This window comes from Benincasa hispida, chromosome 4 (genome assembly GCF_027475165.1).
Source record: "Benincasa hispida cultivar pf3 chromosome 4, pf3_genome.v1.1, whole genome shotgun sequence".
NCBI lineage: Eukaryota > Viridiplantae > Streptophyta > Magnoliopsida > Cucurbitales > Cucurbitaceae > Benincasa > Benincasa hispida.
Genome location: NC_143481.1, coordinates 36,162,690 through 36,183,272, shown reverse-complemented (window position 1 = coordinate 36,183,272; position 20,583 = coordinate 36,162,690). Strand labels below are relative to the sequence as shown.

At 33.2% G+C, this 20,583-nt stretch overlaps 1 protein-coding gene and 3 long non-coding RNA genes across 6 annotated transcripts; 1 reads left to right on the top strand and 3 right to left on the bottom strand.

Moving 5' to 3' along the window:
* Nucleotides 1–6,498: 6,498 nt before the first annotated feature.
* LOC150036672 (uncharacterized) lies at nt 6,499–7,749 on the bottom strand. The gene is made up of 2 exons (XR_016529085.1): nt 7,391–7,749; nt 6,499–7,308 (listed from the first exon to the last, which is right to left on the bottom strand). It is a non-coding gene; the product is annotated as an uncharacterized LOC150036672 (long non-coding RNA).
* A 57-nt stretch (nt 7,750–7,806) lies between these two features.
* Nucleotides 7,807–8,664, bottom strand: LOC120075355 (uncharacterized). The gene is made up of 2 exons (XR_005481312.2): nt 8,439–8,664; nt 7,807–8,357 (listed from the first exon to the last, which is right to left on the bottom strand). It is a non-coding gene; the product is annotated as an uncharacterized LOC120075355 (long non-coding RNA).
* A 2,213-nt stretch (nt 8,665–10,877) lies between these two features.
* On the bottom strand, nt 10,878–13,230 carry LOC120075130 (uncharacterized). The gene is made up of 4 exons (XR_005481199.2): nt 13,093–13,230; nt 12,018–12,094; nt 11,228–11,300; nt 10,878–11,144 (listed from the first exon to the last, which is right to left on the bottom strand). It is a non-coding gene; the product is annotated as an uncharacterized LOC120075130 (long non-coding RNA).
* Nucleotides 13,231–16,255: 3,025 nt separating this feature from the next.
* LOC120076767 (uvrB/uvrC motif-containing protein) lies at nt 16,256–20,065 on the top strand. 3 transcript variants are annotated; one of them, XM_039030672.2, is made up of 9 exons: nt 16,256–16,499; nt 17,166–17,626; nt 17,734–17,793; nt 17,892–17,986; nt 18,183–18,355; nt 18,844–18,956; nt 19,302–19,347; nt 19,488–19,528; nt 19,658–20,065. In XM_039030672.2, the coding sequence occupies exons 2-9, from the start codon at nt 17,294–17,296 to the stop codon at nt 19,811–19,813; spliced, it is 1,017 nt and encodes a 338-aa protein (XP_038886600.2). In that variant the 5' UTR covers nt 16,256–16,499; nt 17,166–17,293; the 3' UTR covers nt 19,814–20,065. The 3 variants fall into 3 exon arrangements, with proteins under 3 accessions (XP_038886600.2, XP_038886599.2, XP_038886601.2); XM_039030671.2 differs by having other exon boundaries at nt 16,289–16,499; nt 17,169–17,626; XM_039030673.2 differs by having other exon boundaries at nt 16,308–16,499; nt 17,207–17,626.
* The last annotated feature ends 518 nt before the right edge of the window (nt 20,066–20,583 follow it).

Here is a 20,583-nt window from a genome sequence, read left to right as displayed (position 1 = left end):
ACAAAGATCGAGTATTGATTATGAGGAGATGTATTCTCTAGCGGTGGATGCAATTACGCTAAGATATTTAATTGGACTAATTGTGTATGAAAGTTTGAACATGCATCTTATAGATGTAGTCACAGCATATTTATATGGATCTCTTGACATTGATATTTATGTGAGAATCCCAGAAGAATTTATGGTACCTAAAACATATAGATCAAATTCCCCACAATTGTATTCAATAAAGTTACAGAGATCGTTATATGGATTGAAACAATAAGGATGGATATAGTATAATTGACTGTATGGATATTTATTGAAAGAAGGATATCAAAACAATCAAATATATCTGTGGTTTTTATAAAGAAATCACAGTCAAGATTTGCTATTATAACTGTATGTGTTGATGATTTAAATATAATTGAAACTCCTGAAGAGCTTCAAATGTTATAGAATAACTTGATAACAAGCAGAAATGCACGTTATTATAACGCAAAGATATAAAATAATGTGGGATGCGACGGTAAAAACATACAAAATCGTGTCCAAAAGCATTAAGTTGAGAACATTGCGATCGCATGCGCCCATCGCATTAAAGCAGCTAATTTACTTATTTTGTGTCGGAAAATGTGTTGACATAAAGCAAATTGCGGTCCAAGGAATTCAACGCTTGAGCGCATTAGAAGATTGCGATCGCAAAGCTGTGCAATCGTATGCGCTCGCGAATATTTGCTCAAGAAGGTGGCCACATAAAGACGGCGCATCAAGGTGAAAGCTTAATAAATCATGATGGGACAGAAAGCTGATGACGGTCGAATCCCAATTTAGTTGACAAGTCGTTAACGACACATTGTAGCAAGTACATTCAACTTTTCGGTGACCATTAATCGGCACATCAGACAGAGATTTAATGACCTCCCATCAATGGAGAGAAAAGTTCTTCACCTTGAAGCTCTATAAATACCGAAGGCCACCATCGTGAAAATGGTTCCATTCAGAGTTTTGGGAGTTTGATATATACACAGTTCGCCATATACATAGAAAATAGATCATAGATAGTCATTAGTCTGTAATTCATATACTTAGAAGGCGAAGGCGAGCAAAGAGAGAAAACGCCGAAAGATCATTCATGGTTAGCTCAAGAGACAGTCGGGATGCGCTACAACGGAGAGAGAGCCGACTATTGCGAAAACAAGAACACTTATTTGCACAAAGTAGAGTAAAACCCAATGTAAAAGCCTCGGGAAGCAAGACATTGCTATCAGGCTTCTCATCCTTATCTTCCATTGTTGTTTTGTATTCTGACTTATTTATAAAATAGAATTTGCATCTCAACAACTATTCAACCTCTTCACATTTCACATGAGTAGCTAAATTTCTGAATGGGTTGAGAAGCACTTAGCTAGCATGACCTAAGATCTTCATTTTATGCGATCATCTTGTCTTATGTATGCGTCCTTCACCCTTTAGAGATACTTGAGAGAGTAGTCTAAAGAAAGAACCTAGACTTGAGAGATTCAGATTAGAACTGCATAAGTGAGAGATAGAGACTTAGAGATAAGTTCTTTTTGCTATTATGCATCGCATGCACCCTAGAAATAGGATATGATAGTATGCGGTCGCCTTGTGTATGTGTGTATCATTCATCATTGCATAGACAAGAATAGAGGCTTAGACATAAGTCCTATAGACATTAGTGTATACATCGCATGCGTTAAAATTAGGAACTATGGCATTTGCATTGAGAGATGACATGTTATTGTGTGTGTGTAGCATGATCGCATAACTTGAATGCAATCTTAGGAAGTGTTAGCTAAATCCCTTCTCACCCCGTTTCCCGCATACTCATTGTAACTTTCGCTGTCATTAACTCTTTACTCAATTTCGCCATATAGGATTTATACTTTAAACAACATACCAACCAACTTATTGTTTTTGTCACCACAAAGGAATCCAAATTTACCGTCGCCTATTGTCTCAGTAGTCCCTGTGTTCGACCCTGGACTTACCAGGAAACCTAGTAAGGTTTATACTTGGATTTTACTAGGAAAACTTGCATGTGCAATGCATACACCACCATCGTAATATACACCATTATTTCATCACATTCATAACGCATCAAGATTTTGGCGCCGTTGCCGGGGACTACGGCAGTACATATTGTGCTAACAATAACTTTTTTATTTTCTTTGCAGCTTTCAACCTCTGTGTACTACCTCTTCTTTGGTAAAGGATGAAGTGGGCGTCGTATGAGCGAAGGAAAAGTTCTGAAGCCCAATTACGACCCAGAGATTGAGAGAACTTTCCGAAGAAGAAGAAGAAAAAACCGCCGACAACAACAAGAGAGAAATCCCAACATGGCGGAGCAACCGAAAGACAGAGCACCAAACGCAAATAATATCATGGCAAACCCCATTCTCTTGGCGAACACCGCAACAGACCCATTCGGAACTATGCGTCACCCAACCTTTATGATTTCTTTCCAGGAATCATGAGGCCAGCCCTGGACGGATTGAAATTTGAGATGAAGCCGGTTATGCTACAAATGATTCAAACAGCCAGACAGTTTGGCGGAAGGCGTGGCGAGGATCCGCACGCCCATGTCTGGAGTTTTATTGAAATCTGCAACACTTTTGTGTTCCAAAATATCTTAGCTGAGGATGTTCGACTAACGTTGTTCCCATTTTCGCTGTGTGACCAAGCAAGGAAATGGGCCTATTCTCTCGAACCAGGGGAGATAACGTCTTGGGAACAAGTAGTTGAAAAGTTCATGAAGAAGTACTTCCCCTCGACAGAGAACGCAAAAAGGAGGAAGTTGATTACTAATTTTGAACAAGATATTGACGAATCACTCAGTGACGCTTGGGCGAGGTTTAAAGGACTGGTACGAGAAACGGTCATCTCACAGGAGTAAGAACATACGGTTTAAACCTTCATGAATACAACTCTTCTACTTAAGTAAGATGCAAATCATTATATGAAATTGGAAAGAAATAAACTTAATTTTAAAAGACGAAAAAAACGAAATGATTACCAAACGGGGTCTAAGAAAATAAGAGCACTATTTAGGTTGACTTTATCTAAGTGTTTAAAAATTGTTTTAATTGGAAAGAGATCAAAGGGCATATGGGCCCCTAATTCATCAAAGGTAGAATGAGTTATTATAGCCCACTTAATGTTTCGATCTCCCATTATAATAGTTGAAGTTTTCAATTATTATAACCCATACTTGCTACAATAAACTATTTAAAGATGAGATTTTTGTATGAAACCCTAAGGACTTGAGGGTTGGATGCATAAAGGGTTATGTCGACTCCATCTTAGGCATATAAGGAGTATAGGTACGAGATAACCACTTAGAGAGAAGTTACACCAAGGAACCCTAACAAGATCAAATGGATGCATACCTAAAGGAAGAGGTAGGCTTGGATGCATAGGTCACTAGTTGGCCATAAGAAGGAGTCACTTTAGGAGCTCAACCTAAAGGGAATAGGCTTGGATACCCAAACCAAGGAAATGATGTGTTGGACAACATTGTGGACGCCCATAGGGAGCACCATGCGTTGGAGTTGAGTTTCCTTAGGGAACAAGCTCAAGTGGACAGCAAAGTGAAGTACATGTTTAACCAAATGAAACCCCAACTAAGTCCAAGTAGGTGGTGGATGGTTGAGGGACAAAGTTGAGCATGCAAAGTATGGGCTGAACACCTCAAGAAGGGCCATGCGTTGGGCAATATGTATATGTGTGACTTTTATGATGATAAAGAATACACCATATGGGATGGTCAGGAGTTTATAAAGGCTTAGTTCCTAAGCCTGTGGCGGAATCGCACGAGATGGTCAATAGGTCATAAATGCATAATTCCTAAGCCTGAGGCAGGAACTCACGGAATGGTTTGGGGATCATAAGGCCTAATTTATGAGCTTGTAGGAAGAACCTCACATGGGATGGTAAAAGGACTGATGGGTCTAGTTTTTTAGCCCATACGAGATTGGTCTATGTGCACATAGGAAGATATGTTTAATTGTCTACCCTGTGTGTAGGGTTAGCAGAAAATAGATACGTTCAAGCATGAGGTTTGAAAAGTAATCTCGTTGTGTTGTTGTGTTGTCATTGAGCTGTTTGCTCTTAAGGGTTGCAAGAGACCTATAGTTTGTTTACCGCTCACTGGACTTTTAGCTCATTCTTTTCTTTTATGTAGTAAAAGGGTCTAGATTGTTACTTGAAGATGAGGTCTGCTACAAGGTAAACTTCTTGCTTAGTAGTTGTAAATGGGGTGGGGAAAATAATTTGTAAAGCCTACTAAACTATATGAACTTTACTTCTAATATATGAAAACTTAAAATTAATTTATCTCTAGCTAAGGTTGAGTTAAAGCTAAACCAGTTAAGATAAACAGTAGGTGTCACAAAAAGGTAGTATTTATCGTCCTCATGTCTTTTTCCGAGTGAGAGATGTAAGCTCGAGAGGGGGTGTGACACATGCTCACCCCTAATGTAAGCAAGAGGTAAAAAAATCTTAGGTTTTAAAAAAGGTGGAACATTTTTCATTTTAGGCCTGAAAATGGGTCAATCATAACATTTTTTTTTCGAAACTCTCATTGTCTACATTGTTTACCATTTTGTAACAATCTTCTCTCATCATTTGTAACCCAAACTAAAATTGTATACACCTTAAACATATAATATTATTAACTCACAATCTATTACAACCATGTACTATAATAACCGACAGCTCCCAAAGTGTTTTTTTTATAATCACTTAAAAGGACAATTTAAGTAAACCCTACATCACTAATAAATTTAAATTAGTAAACAATAGTTAAGTTTGATTCATGCACAAATTACCCTTGAATAACACCGTCAAAAATCACAAAGTTTAATAAAAATTTCGCTAAGATATTGTTTATCTTTGATTTTTAAAATCAAATTTGTACCATCCATATTCATATATTTTATAACAGTAAAATTATATGAAATTACTTTTGTCTAACGATGTTTCAAACGAGAATTTCTCAAATGGAAAAATTTATTTGGAAAATTTAATATGAATCATAAATTTGCTAGATTATAGCAATTTAGACTCTAAAATTACAATTTCATCAAATTGGACAACAAACTTAAAAAAATGTTGCAATTTTTACTACTGGTTCAATTTTCACTAATTCACCCACTAATTTTTACAAAATGTGTAAAATCTCTTATTTTAACAAAAACATGTAAATATCTATCTCATTAATTTCAAGAAATTAAAATTTTGCACAAAAATAACTTTGACAAACACACACATTAATCATTGAATAACTTAGTCTTGCTTGATAACCATTTCGTTTTTCGCTTTTTTTTAATTTAGTCTATTTTCTCTCAATTTCTTATAATGTTTTGCATCTTTCTTACGTATATGAGTTGAATTCTTAGTCAAATTCCAAAAACAAAAACAAGTTTTTAAAACCTATTATTTTAGTTTTCAAATTTTGGTTTAGTTTTTGAAAATATTGATAAAAAACTGATAACAAATAAAAAAAATTAGAAATAGAAATAGTGTTTATAGACTTGATTTAAAAAACAAACAAACAAACAAATGATTACCAAATAGGACATTAGCTAAAATTCATAAATATCAATCAAAACTTTAGCTTTAGTGTCATTTTACTCTAAGAAATTATCAATGTCATATCATGCTTATGTTTTATAATTCATTGAATGTATAAGAGAAATCTTTTTTTCAATGACATTTAGAACGAGAACTTATAAAAGGATAAAATTACAATAATTTTTACAATTTAAAACTAAGATCTACACTTATTTAAGTTTGAGATATAATTTTATGAAATTGAAAGTTTAAGGTTATCCATTGAAAGTTCAAGGTTAAATAGATATACTTGATGAATTTGAGGGTCAAAATTTGTTTTTCTCCCTAAGGAGGCCTTTAGTGCGTGATACAAGAGAAAAGATGAGTTGAGTTGAGTTGAGTTGAATTGGTAATTATTATCTGGAGAGTTAAATTATCTGGGAAGTTAAATTGTCTGTGTTTGTTGTATAGAGTTGAATTGGGTTGAGTTGATAATTATTGTCTGTATTTGGTGTGCAGGGTTGGGTTGAGTTGAGTTTGGAAGTTTGTGTTTGAGTGCAGAATTGAGTTGAGTTAGGGTATCTAATGCAGTTTTTGTGAATGAGATTGGTTCTATTTTTTTTTAATTTCATTTTTTAGTTTTTAGTTTTATGCTTTGCTATTGTTGATTAATTTTCAACTATACACCTATTTTCTCAAATCATTTATGACATAAACTGGCCAATCTCAATTTTTTATCTCAACTTGTAGAACATAATAGATTATTTTCTATGTATTCTTTTGAAAAACTATAATGATTCTAATTCTCTTCAATCTGTAAAACATACCACCAAAATACATTTCACATTGCTACTCAATTACTAATGAATTGGTATATTGTATGTATATATATTGAATCTTGCTAACTTAACATTATTATTCCACATATCATACACATGAACGTTGAATAACTGGATAACTTAACAGTTTATTTTTATATAATATGAATTGTATATCTGGAACTGAAATTGTGCGTAGGATAATTACCTTCACAGTAACATTGTTCTGAAGATCACAAAAGTAATATCAATCGACCGAACATTTGGCCATTTAAAAAAAATCACAAAATATATGTTTTTTCAGGTTGAAATATTAGGTGGTCAGTCTAGTGGGTCCGAGCAAGTAACCGAGTACAGTACCGTAGCCATTTCTCTTCTGGTACAGTTAAGAAGAGGTCCGTTTTTTGTATGTCCATGCCAATTTTCTCAATCAGGTCACATCTATCATCCTCAGTGAGCCATTCAATACCAAATATGGCCTAAACTACCTCCTTTCGACGTCCAAATTCCATCTCATATTTCCCGACTTGTCACACAACGAGTCTGCACATATGTGTTGACTGTATATCAGTGGTTGATCGCATGATGTCAATCATTTCATTCTGGAAGGTGATTCATTTCCTCTTACTTCCTCTAGATGGATTTGTTGATACGCTCACTCTGCCATTGAAAATATTTGGTACACTTGCTCTCCCCGTGGACATATCTCCTTGATCTTCTTCCATCGCATCCTCAGACAATTGGATTTGTTCATTATCAAGTGTAGGGTATTCTTGTAACCCTAGCCAAATCTCGTCTTCCATTTCCAGGAACAAATTTGACGCCATCACCATTGATGGCTCACAATAGTGCCCGGTTGCCTTATCCTTCCAAACACACTTGATAGTTCATCGTATGGGGGGATGGCTTGTTCAATCCCTTTGTGTTATGATGACTACATTCATATATGAGAGCAATATTAGAAATTATATAAAAGTAGGTTTGGTGTAAATTTTTTAATATTTTAAAAAACTTACTGGAACCCAAACGTCGAAGATCTCCCTGTCCACCTGAGCGCACTTAAACTCCTCGTTCCATCTGAACCCTGATTGATATAACATCTCCGTTACTGTCGAATATTTTCTTCGAACTTCTAATCTTGTATTTGGTAGTATCCTGGTTTAGGCCACATCCGAGAAATTCTCGTCCATTATTTGCTCCAAGTGTTGTAGATATCCCGACAGGAAGGTCCCATTGTTAAACTTCCAACCGGACTCCACCAAAGAGGTTAGAACATTGACCAACCCAGCGTCCTCGGCTTTTGTCCCCGTGTGTTTTGATCTTTTTCCATTGCCTGCCATTCTAATTCATCCATGCATACATTGTAAAGACATTACTGAAAATTAAACAGCTTCGTGCGACATGTTATAAAATAAAAAACTAAAACCATGGATTGAAATAGTCGAACTAAAAATGTTCTCGACATAAATGAAGCATGAAATATTGTTCAACAAATAGGTAAGATGTTCAAATATGTCTTTCTTCAGAAAAGTTAATCATGATCTTTGCCATTGAGAAAATATTTTGGCAGCCAAATGATCTCTAAATTTGGTCCATTCATTCGAGGTCTCAATAAATTCAATATTCTCTTCTTCCGTAATAGCATAAGCAAAATTCTTATCCAGCGAATCATCAAGTGCAGCATTGATCCCCATCTCCCTTGTGATTAAGTTTTGAATCAGGAAACACGCAGTTATCGTTCGACATTGAACCTATACCGGGTAGAAGGATTTGCCCCTAAGAATTGTCCATCGACCTTCAAAAGTCTGAATGCTCGCTCGATAATATTTCTTGCCGACGAATGCTTCATGTTGAAAAATTCTTTCAGTGTTGTCGGTGTGTTGCCCACTCCACACTAGTCTGAGAGATGGTAGCGTTCCCCTCTATACGGAGCCAAAAATCCTTCAACATTAGGGTAGCCAGTGTCGCACAGGTAGTAGTACCCTGTACAAATTTTGGGATTATAATACATGTCTATTAATGGAGTAACTGAAGGTTGCTTATGTACATGAGTGATTTTTATACCCATTGGAACCCTCAATTTATGCGGTCGCGCAACTGCATCCCTCAGGACCCTAGAGTCGGCGGCCAAGCCCTCCCAGCCTGGCATAACGAAGATAAATTCTCCGTTTTGGTCACATACCACAAGAACATTTGTGACGATTTCCCCCTTCCTCGTTCTATATCATGGTCGATCTACGACACTGGCATTCATTTTCACGCACGTGTCGTCCAATGTCCCCAAGAAATTCTGTTGAAATTATTTAATCATGATAATTTGAGAAGATGTCAGCATAATTTATTTCAAATGCATTAATGGGATAGTAATGGAACTTTTTTCTTCCTTAAACCATTTCCATCGTGCATCTGTACATTCACTTATACCTGGTTCGGGGGTTTTCAACAACACAGTGTGTAGCTGTATTATTGCTCTAAGAACTGCAATGAAATATCTCGAAACCGTCTCGCCAGATCTCAAAAAATATATGCGTACTACTCTATTCTTCACATCATGAGCAAGAATGTGTAGGAACTTTGTCACTATCTCTTCAATACCAACACATCTACCTGACTCCAAACATTCCATCATTCTAATCATGTTGCATAAAATCATAAACGCCTTTCTATCCATCCGAGTACTATCACGACAGCCAAGTCACTCTCATAAATGAGGTGGAAGAACGTCAATTGTTGAATGTAGTGTCTAACGTTTGCTGGTTGTTATTCTATCCTTCTATTGTTGTTAAGCAGCGTTGCCAAAGTGAAGAATAATTGTCTTTGAGACTCAATAATAATTGTTATGATTTTAAACAGCTCTTGAACAGTCTCCATCTTACTAGGTAATAGTGGAAGTATGTAGATCATGAAAGAATGAATTATGCTTAGAATCAATGAACTTGGGTTTAGTTACAAAATGACAAGTCGTGTCAACCTAGGACATCACTCATATCTGACTATCCCGAGCCAAGTAAACATTACGTTCATCCCAAAAAATGAAACCTATTACAGTTACAATAATTGTACTACATTGTCCTACGCCCTGGTTACTAACTTGTTCAATGTGCGTTGTACTGTAAAACCTATACACGTTCTCTGCTTCATAGAATGTTTCATAGGATTTGTATAATACCCACTTGTACCCACTAACTTATCCATGACATTCATGCCAGGACAGATAGATCTTTGTGATACGCCCAATGAAAATGACATAGAATTTGTGTTTTCTCATCTGCCTATATTTTCATAACAGAGGTAGTCAATACCAGTAATCGACGTTGAAGTGAATGGTTTGTTTGAGGAGTTAGAATGCAAAGGTTATGGTATAAGGGCCCCCTCATATAACCCTTTCTTATCTATAAAAAACTAAAGTGTGCAACTAGATATTGTAGTTGACACATTATAAACGTCTCTATGTAATAATGACAGAAGTCGACATAAGTATTATAATACTTGACATATTTGGATTTGCATTAGATTTGATATTATAGTCTACAATTTTTGGGACTGTCTAAAATTTATTATAGTAGTCTACAATTTAAGCATAATTTAAAATGTAACAACAACTCTGTGTAACTAATATAATAAATATCAACTTAAAATGTAATATATGTACATTAAAATAAAACACTACTAGAATCTTATACAACAATTTGGACAATTAAGTTTTCCTCAATTATCTGATGATTAAAATTTTCGAAGAAGTTATATAGTGGACAAAAAATGTATATAAAAATACAAAAGTATCTAAACTTATTTCTAGGAAAGCCCTTGTCATCTCACACCCAAAAATCTAGAAATTTGGTTGAATACTTTCATGTGCCTAGTTAAATTTCAAATTTTATTGTAAGACCTTTTTCATTTTATTGCTATATCTTCCCTATTTTCAAAGTTTCAATATATATTGTTTGAATTATTTCATGCATATAATTTTAAAATGTTAGTTATAATATAAAAAGGATATAATAAAAACATCAATAGAAATGACTTAAAAAGATTTTAGCATATTTTACTTCTTCTGTAGCATGTTTTACTTGGAAGTATTTTCAGTTTGTACATTTTTATACTTGTATTGTGTAATTCTAAACCGTAAAATAATAATGATTTCTCATTAGTGTATTAATTAATACTCCTTAGACTTATTTTAAAAATATCACTCAAAACATATAATTATTTATAGATTAATAAAATGAACAATTAGAATTGTTGCAGGATTAATATTTGAAAACATCAAAATTAATTAACAAAGTTATAAGTTCAAATGAAATTAATTAACAAAGTTCTAAGTTCAAATTCATTCGTTTGTGAAATGTAGGGGTTTAATTAACAAAATTATAAGTTTGATACTATGTTCATCATTTAATATACTTTTATAATGGAAGATGTAAATTAATATACTTTTGATAAAACTTATTATTTAAATTAATTCATTTGATAAATGAAGATTTAAATTGATACAACCAATAATTTAACAATACAAGATAATATTTTTCTGATAACTTTGTGTTATAATAGTCTTCTTGAAGAAAGAGAGGGAAAAAAACTCAACATTCTCACAAGGGAGAAAATGTGGGAAAATGTCCAACATACAAGTCCAAAATACATAACCATAATACATTTGAACTAAATAGTCCCCAACAAGTAGAAGAAAGAATAGACAGTAACGAAAATCATTCCGAACTTAAAACTTACGAACCTCAAACTTACAAAAGGTATGTTCGATTAGTTTAGGCCCTACACGGAAGAAACAGAAGTGTAGTAAGACCATAGTGTATGTTGATATGATTGAAGTAGTAATAAAATATACGAGATCATACCTTTGTTTATGTTCGGAGTGAGCGAGGGTCGAGATAGTCCACAACTAGGGGGGCAGAATATTCGGTTCTAGGTCTAATAAAAACAAGGAAATGTTAGCGACATATCTTACTTTGATTATAAGGAAAGAAGGAAACATACCTCATATAGATGGAATAAATTGAAGTTAGTGGTGGAAGAAGGAAACAAAGTATATTGCAACAGCCAAACAACATATACTAGAATGTAAAACGAATTTAAGAGAAAGTTGAAATAAAAAGGAAGGTTAAGGGACTTAACAACACACTTTATAAAGGAGTATGTGGAGAAGTCTAAAAAAATACGAGGACAGATTGGGATATAAGTAGAGAATACAATAAGGATAGTTGGTGAGAAAGGTTAGGTAAATTTAAGTGCATCTAACCTCAATAAAAATAAACAGCCTCAACATTCTAGAATTGAAGTCAATTTTAAATGTACAAAAATTAAATTCATTTGAATGCTGAAAACAAATTTAATGGAATGAAGAAAAAAAAATCCATTCACTCAAAAGACAGGTTAAAAGAAAATAAAACCAAAACAGAAATCATACTCAAAAGATAAAGAAAAACAGATTTGAAGGAAATTATAAAAAAAAAAAAAAAAAAACATTCAAAAGATAAGGGAAAATAGAGATGCATGCCCTTTTCTAATCTATAAATTGTAAAGAAATGAAATTAAAACAGAAATCATACTAAAATATGAGAAATCATACTCAAACGGTAAAGAACAAATCATCATTGGCCTTTAGGGAAAAAAAAATAGAATACAGACCTGTTATTGGGGTTGATTGACCCTCCACCAAGCTCTAATAACATGGTCAGCATCCTCTACTAGGAATCAACTTGCCTCTAATTTTGATGGAAAAACATAAGAAAAAGGACAAGGAAAAGACACATGAATTAATATTGAAGCGACAAGAGGAAATTTGGATTAAAAAAATATGGAAACCAGTCACGAAACAGAATAGATATCAGTAGGGAAAAAAGAACAGAGATAGATTTAAAATAATATAAATAGATTAAAAAATATATATAACCCATTCAAGCCAATGGAAACAACATTAGACAGTAATTGTAAGAGGAACAAAAAAATTATAGGAGTTTGCTTTGGACAATCCGGAATCGGAATCGAAAAATAGAATCTTCGACAGTCTAGAATCGAAAAATCAAACATGGAAGAAGAACATCAAACATACAAGGAAGAACATCGAACATGCAAGGAAGAATATCGAACATGCAAGAAAGAATATCGAACATGCATGAGGAAGAACAGAGACGGATTTAATACAATATAAAGGATAAAAAAAAAATATAACCCATTCGAGTCCGTGGAAACAACAGTGGATAGTAATTGCAAGAGGAACAAAAAAATTATAAGGGTTTGCTTTGGACAATCTGGAATCGGAATCAGAATCGAAAAATATAACCTTCGACAGTCCATAATCGGAAAATAAGATCAAACATGCATGAGAAAATCAAGACGGATTTAATACAAATCTTCGGCGTTGAACAAAGTTATCGAAAAAAATAGATCTGAATAGAAACAAAACCTAAATCTACTATAAAATAAAAAATAGTTAGATCTACCAAGAAAATGGTTAGATTTACCGAAATATCGTTAGATCTACAAGAATATCGTTCGTATGTACCAATCTAAGAAGAAATCAAAGAAGAATATCAGGAATAGACATACAAATAAACAAAAAAAAACCATTCCAAAGCAGAGAAACGCAGAGACGTAGAGAGAAACAAAAAAAGACATAAAGAGAAGCCAAAGTAGAGAAACAAAAAAAGACATAAAGAGAAGCCAAAGTAGAGAAACAAAGATATGAAGAGAAATACAACACATTTCAGTCGAAGGGAGAACGAAAAGATCAGACGACGAAGACAAATCAAACGGAGAAAGAAGGGAGAAGATGAGAAGAGAGAAATGTGATTAAGAGAAAAGAGAGGGGGGCATAATAATAAACCTGCAAATTGGGCGTAAAACGAGGAAAGAAAACGATGGGATAAAAAGGTGGGTTTAAAATCTACCGTTTTAAGTTAAGTGTGCATCAAACACCACATGCCCTAAAAGAAAAGAGGATAGTTTTACAGATGACCCAAAATATTTGACCGAAATGAGATCTAAGATAGTTTTTGAGATTACAATTATATAATCCTCTTTGTTTACATCATCCAACATTATTTTATTAAAAGTGGAAAAAAAGAAAAAGTGAAGAGCGATAATGTTGAATAAGAAGAGAAAGAGCGAGAGTGAGAGAAAAGGAACGAGAGCGAAAGAAGGAAAAAAAAAACAAAAATATTAAAATAATAATGGATGAAATAACCAACAATTTATATATAACTTCAATTTTTTTTAAAAAAAAAAATTTAAGGGGTGACTGGACAAATAGCAAAATTTAAGTTTTCATTTGGATAAATGAAAAAAACTTTTTAAAATTATAAAAATAGCAAAATGGATTATAAAATTTAAAAACAATTATTAACAATTGTCAAAACTACCCCACATGGAATTCCAAAGATGTGTGAGTTTCAAAATCGTTTGAAAACAACAAATACACTCTGTCTAGACAACTATCACACAATAAACAATGCATTCTGACAAACTGTCTAATCCATATGACAAGAAATAAACTGTTTTCTTCAATACAGACTTGCTCCTAAAAAGTAAACTTACTCTAATAGGAATACAAGATTGAAAGGAATCGAAATCTTGGAAATCAACGATTTCAATGTTGCCCTGATCAATGTCTGCTAATTCATTATTCAAATACAGTGTATTTCCAGTGTTCGGAGCAACCGGTGAGACATGGTCAACCGTTACACATAAATCAATTTTGGGGGACTCTGATAAAACTGACATCAATCACAAGATATATTTATCTTCAACAATCCCAATAAGATTGGAATTAAAAGAACCAATCTGGTACATTGTCAGACGGATATAATTAACTCACCGGATGAAAAAAGTTTACCTTGGATATATTCCAAAAATTGTTGGAACCATGAATTTGATGGAATATACGCCTCAAAATTTCAAAAATCATGCTAGTGAGAACTCTCATCCCATCGACCATCAAAGAGGAGTCTAATTCAAAACAGTAGCTTGTTAAAGAAACCACAACAAAACCTAAATCGATTAATACTTTGTGTGAGTAACAAAAGTTATGATCATTTTCTTAGAAGTAATATTTATTTTTTTAATCTATTAAGAATGAATGTATAAAATTATGAAAAACAATTCAAATATTTAATACAATTGAATACGTATAAAGTAATGAAAAACCGTTCAAAGATTTGAATAAAATATATAGATAAAATAAAATTTTATAATATATGGATATTTAAAATATAAATTTGGTAGAAAATCTGGATATTTAATTAAGGTGAGATTAATTCGCTAAACATAATCTAAAATAATAATAATAATATATGGAGATTATGTTAACTACATGAGCAAAATTAGGAGGAAAGTTGTTCCTAAGCAATATCAACAATTATCCTCTGTACATAACTCGACCTTGTTTTATATTATGCAATTATTGGTATTTGTAGTTTCTTCAATTTGGGGAATCTAATAAAACTGACATCAACCACAAAATATCTTTATTTTCAACAATTCTAATAATATTCAAATTGGCAGAACCAATCCAGTACATTGTCAAATGAGATATAATTAACTCACCCGAGGAAAAAGTTTACCTTTCATATATTCCAAAAATTGTTGGAACCATGAATTTGATGCCTCAAAATTTTAGAAATCATGATATTGAGAATTCTCATCCCATCAACCATAATCCGTTGTAAGGTCATAGCAGAAACAGTAAAACCACAACAAAACCTAAATGGATGAACACTTTGTGTGAGTAACAAAAGTTATGACCATTTTTTTACGTAGTGATTTTTTTTTTTTCAAATTGTTAAAATAATAGCAAGAACAGTATATAAAACTAATTTATTAAGAATATGAGAATATACAACTAATTTATTAAGAATTGATATATAAAATTATGAAAAACAATTCAAATATTTGAATAAAATTGAATACTTACAAAATAATGAAAAACCATTCAAAGATTTGAATTAAATGGATAAAATAAAATTAAATAATATATGGATATTTAAAATATAAATTTGGTAAAAAAATGTGGATATTTAATTAAGGTGAGATTAATTCGAAAAGTGATTAAACAGAATCTAAAATAATAATAAAATATGGAGATTATGTTTACTACCTGAGTTGAAATATCAACAATTATCTTGTTTTTATTCTACAATTACCTGCTATTTGTAGTTTCATCAATTTGGGGAACTCGGATAAAAATGAAATCAACCACAAAATATCTTTTATCTTCAACAATCCTAATAAGATTCGAATTGGCAGAACCTGCTACATTGTCAAACGAAATATAGTTAACTCAAGAAAAAATTTTATCTGGGATACATTTCACAAATTGTTGGAACAATGAATTCGATGGAATATGAGCCTCAAAATTTCAAAAAACATGGCAGTGAGAATTGAGAATTTTCATCTCATCGACCATCAAAGTCTAATAAAACCATATAACTTGTTAAATAATTATTTTTTTCCAAATCGTTAAAATAATAGCAAAAACAGTATATAAAGCTAATTTATTTAAAATATGAGAAATATATCACTATTTATTAAGAATATATGTAAAAAATTATGAAAAACAATTCAAAGATTTGAATAAAATTGAATACTTATAAAAAATGAAAAACCATTCAAAACTTTGAATAAAATATATCGATAAAATAAAAGTTAATAATATATGGATATTTACAATATAAATTTGATAGAAAAATCTTGATATTTAATTAGGTGAGATTAATTCGAAAAGTAATTTAAAAAAAAGTCTAAAATAGTAATAAAATAAGAAAAAATCTTGAGGAATATCAATCATTATTGTATATACATAACTTGACCCTGTTTTCTACAATTATTGGTATTTGTAGCTTTATCAACAACTGGCAAATCAAGAACTTAGGTACATGAGAATTGCTATAAATCTTATTCCGGGACAATTTTATCATTTTTGGAACGAAACCTTAAATTTTGTGATGGGCTCTAATTCTCCAAAAGTTAATCTGATCTGGGTTCAATATTTTGGGCCGCCCGTACATTTAACCCAATCGTCAGAGATCGGATAACGTCACGACGAAGGCCACCTGAAACTCAATTTTCAGCTGTTGTGGTTGCAAACAAAATCGCTTCTCCGGCAGCTCTCAGGTGCGTTTTCCGGCCTTCTTTCTAACTCTAGCTTCAGGTTCACTTCTTCTTTCTCCGTCATCATAGAAAATCACAGTCGATTGAATTAATCTGTGATGTTTAATCTATCTCTGTTTTTTTGCCGAGAAATTGTAGAATGCAGTGTGTAAATTCAAGAAATTCTTCAACATTTAAGCTTTAGATTGTCCGTTGTATGAACTTTTTCTCATGGAATAAACGGGAATGAACTTTATTTTCTTTTATGTTCCCTCTGTAGTTAACCAAACTGGAAGTCTCGGTTCTTTCCTGTTTGATGCGATGCTTATTAATACTTGAGGAACATAACAGTTCTAAGGGCAAATCGTTTTCTAATTTTTTGTGATTTTCAGTGAATTTAGATAGACGTGTTGCTCTCGGCTTGTAACTGAGCCAATGTCTCCAAGTGATGGCGGCTAGTATACCATTGAGAATGAAATACATTTTTATTCAAGTTTTCGCTTAATATAGGAAAATTTCTCAGTAAAGCTTCTAAGTTTGACTACTAGCTGAAGTCAGTAGAATTATTTTTCTTTGAATCACCAGTTTTCTGGTTCTTAATAATTCTTTGCTTATGTATATCTTTTGGTGTTAAATGACTTCCTATCTGTTTTTTCTGGTGGGTGTTTCATTTTCTCATTGGTCTTCTAGTAGTAGTCAACCTTTGAGCTGAAGCTGATCATACTTAGCAGATGCGAAGACATTTTATTGAGAGGTAGAGGAAGAAAGATACGATTTTCTTCTTCAATCAGGGAATAGTATCTGCCCGTTTAGCAGAAATGGTGCAGGATTTATCAATACACGCTCTGACAGCCTTGGGAGATCCGAAAGTTTATGGATCAGCTCTTTCATGGAGGAGGAATTTCAAGCATTTCAAGCAGACAAGTCTAACCCAATTAACTTCCAGGCAATGCTTTTGGTATCAATGCATGCGAAGCTTTTCCTTAACTAGCCAACCCTGTGGATTGAAACGAGGAAATTTTAAGGTCAAAGCTGGATGGTTGTTTAAAGGGGGTGGACAAGAGTTGGGTGGTCGTATAGAGCGCAGTGAAAATGCGAACAATGATATTTTAATCTTCTTTTTCCAGCTGGACCTGGCAACACGAGTACAGGTATAACGGGATGTTGTTTTGTTATGGATTTGCTGGTATAAGTGACACAGTAGCTCTCTCATCTTTAGCTCAACAAGATTTTTTTGGCATGGATTGTTGTCTTGCAGTATGCATTGAACATTGAGCAGTATGAAATTGCACAAGAATTGAGAACGAAGCTAACAGAGGTCAGGCTTGACGTGTGCCTTATTTGAAATAAATTGACTTATTCATAACTTGATTATAGGAGCATATATTGTGAATTGTCTGTTATACTTGTTAAAAGGTTGAAGCAGAAATCATCAAGCAGCAAGAATCAAAAAGGGGGTTAACTTCAAAGAGCGAAGTTCAAGACAAAGGTTTAAATATCATTCGTCTACGGTAAAGTCTCACTTATATTATACCCATGTTGGTATTTAGGTTATATCCATCAAATTGATCATTTATTCTCAAATTTTTCTCGATGATTATTTTTATCACCTCATTTCTTTTTTATTTTTATAAACTTGTTGTACGTTGTCATATTTAAACTGCTTGATCTCAGATATTTGTTGCTTTTTCCTGTCTCTTTTTACAGCGCAGATTTGCAGAAGGCTGTTGAAAGTGAAAATTATGCTTTGGCTGCACAACTGCGGGACGAAATTTCCAAACTGGAAACTGAGTCCCTAGCTGCATCAGCAAAAGTTCTGGCTTATGAAAGTGCTGAATATAGTTTTAGATTGGGGCAGAAAGTGAGGCACAAAATTTTTGGTATTATAGTTGCATGCTTTTCACACCAGTGTTTCAGCTTTATTTAATTGCTTTGAGGACAAATATGGCAAGTGTGAATATTATTGATATCTACTTTAGTAAAAGACATGGTTTTGGAGCGCTCTATCAAATTAACACATTGGAGTTGGATTATCATGGATTTTTAGATTGAAATGCACAGCATTACAGAGAATGGGTAATGTAGAGAAGTTAGAACAAGAGCATCCTTGCTATTTTGTAGGAATTTCCTGGTGGCGCATAAAATCAAATAAAGGAGAAACGATCTTGTAAAGAAATGGATGAGAGGGTTTTTCGCTGTATGGCAAAATTCAAAAGGATCATTCTCACCATCACTTGTACTTTCACTAGAACATAGGCGTTCAAATGTTTTCATCCTGATCCTCCAATATGCCACACTTTTCAGCTATAGTTTATTCAGTACAGTTTGTCAGTGTCTCTTTCTCGTACTAAAACGTTTTTCCTATCAGGATATAGAGGTGTGGTTTGTGGAATGGATCCTGTGTGCTGTGAATCAAGTTCTTGGATGGAGATAGCACAAGTTGAAAAATTATCTCGAGGTTCTAATCAGCCATTCTATCAGGTCAGGTTTTATTGACCGTGTTGTGTATCTTTCTTCCCTCTCTCTCTCTCTTCTTCTTCTTCTTCTTCTTCTTCTTCTTCTTCTTCTTCTTCTTCTTCTTCTTCTATGACTTTATGTTATTTTGTTGATATAAGAAGCATGATCAAATGAAAAATTGATTAAAAGAGGATAAAAGTCATCCTTCAAAATAAACTAAAAGAAGCCCCCAGTTATATTTTGTTGGTGCTAAAGATGTGACATGAAAATATTTTGTCAGTGAAACCCATAAATATGCCTGGACCAGTCTCGTTGGCTTGATGCACCAGCAGGGCTTCTCTCCTCTTTCTCTAACAATTCTTTTTTCAGGTTTTAGTAGATGTTCGTACAGACCCAGATTTGCTGGTTGCATATGGTATGTTTTCTATTCGTCCGATCTTGATGGCTACAGATACAGAATTACATGAACTTTGAATGTAGTTTTATTTTCCTATGGGCATTGTGATGTGTTTACAACCGTTGATGTGGAATTTTCTTCTATATTTTATGATGCAGTTGCCGAAGAAAATCTTCTTGTTCCCGAAGAACCTGATATGGTGGCTATCAGCTTCCTTCAATTTCATAATCATTGCCATTTCTATTTTTTTTTTTTAAGGAAAATGGTGTTTCAATGAGAAACAGCCAGAACTTTGCTTGGATTTTGAGCTGACTGTAGTAATGTGCAGGAGAGGTTTGATCATCCGTATAATTCTTTCTTATTCTATGGAGTGGATTCAGCTGGTGATTTCATTCCTATAAAGCAATTGCGGGAGAAGTACAATCGGCCTCGATATGAAGTTCCTTTTGATCCTCAAGATGATGAGCAACGTGGTGATGATTGATTGCAGAAATCTTCAGAAATCCGTCATTCAACACCTTCCAAAATGGTTTGTTCATCTCATTTCTCATTGATTCATTGATTTTCAGGAGCCTTCATGAAACTTGATAATTGAAAATCCTGAATCAATATTGTACATGTTATATACATAGCATATCGTAATCTTTTCTCGTTGCATGGGTACCAAATTTCAAAAGCGTTGTACTTGAACAATTGAAAATCAATAATAATCAATCAACTGCCTTGATAATGATTATATATGTTGTAGTTCTTATTTCAACTACAGTTTCTTCAACATAGTTTAAATTGGCAAACAAATTACGATAGAAGTAAAGGAAAGAAAAAGAAAGTTGCTGAAAAAGCAGTGGGGTTCACAAGTGTAGCGCAATGGAACTGAAACTTTCTCATCTTTTAAAGTATTTAGTCAAACAACTAGCATCTCTTACTGAAGTTGGTGATAAATATTGGCTGTCATATAGCTTTTATGTGGATTATATTTGCTCATATTTGATTTCTTATATATAATGATCTATGACTATTATCATTGATTCAATTGATGGAATGTAGCAGCTTTAATCTTCTTCTATGAAATCAAATACTGTTGCTTTGACTAACCTTTTTTCACCTTTTAAGATTGATTTTCAAATTTCTAAAAGTAGGTTTTGTTGGGGTTTAGCTAATCAGTTTGTTTTGAATAATTGATTTGAAGAATGGCTACAATCTTTCTTAAACATGAAAATCTTGCAACTCATTGATAAGCATAAAGTATTTACA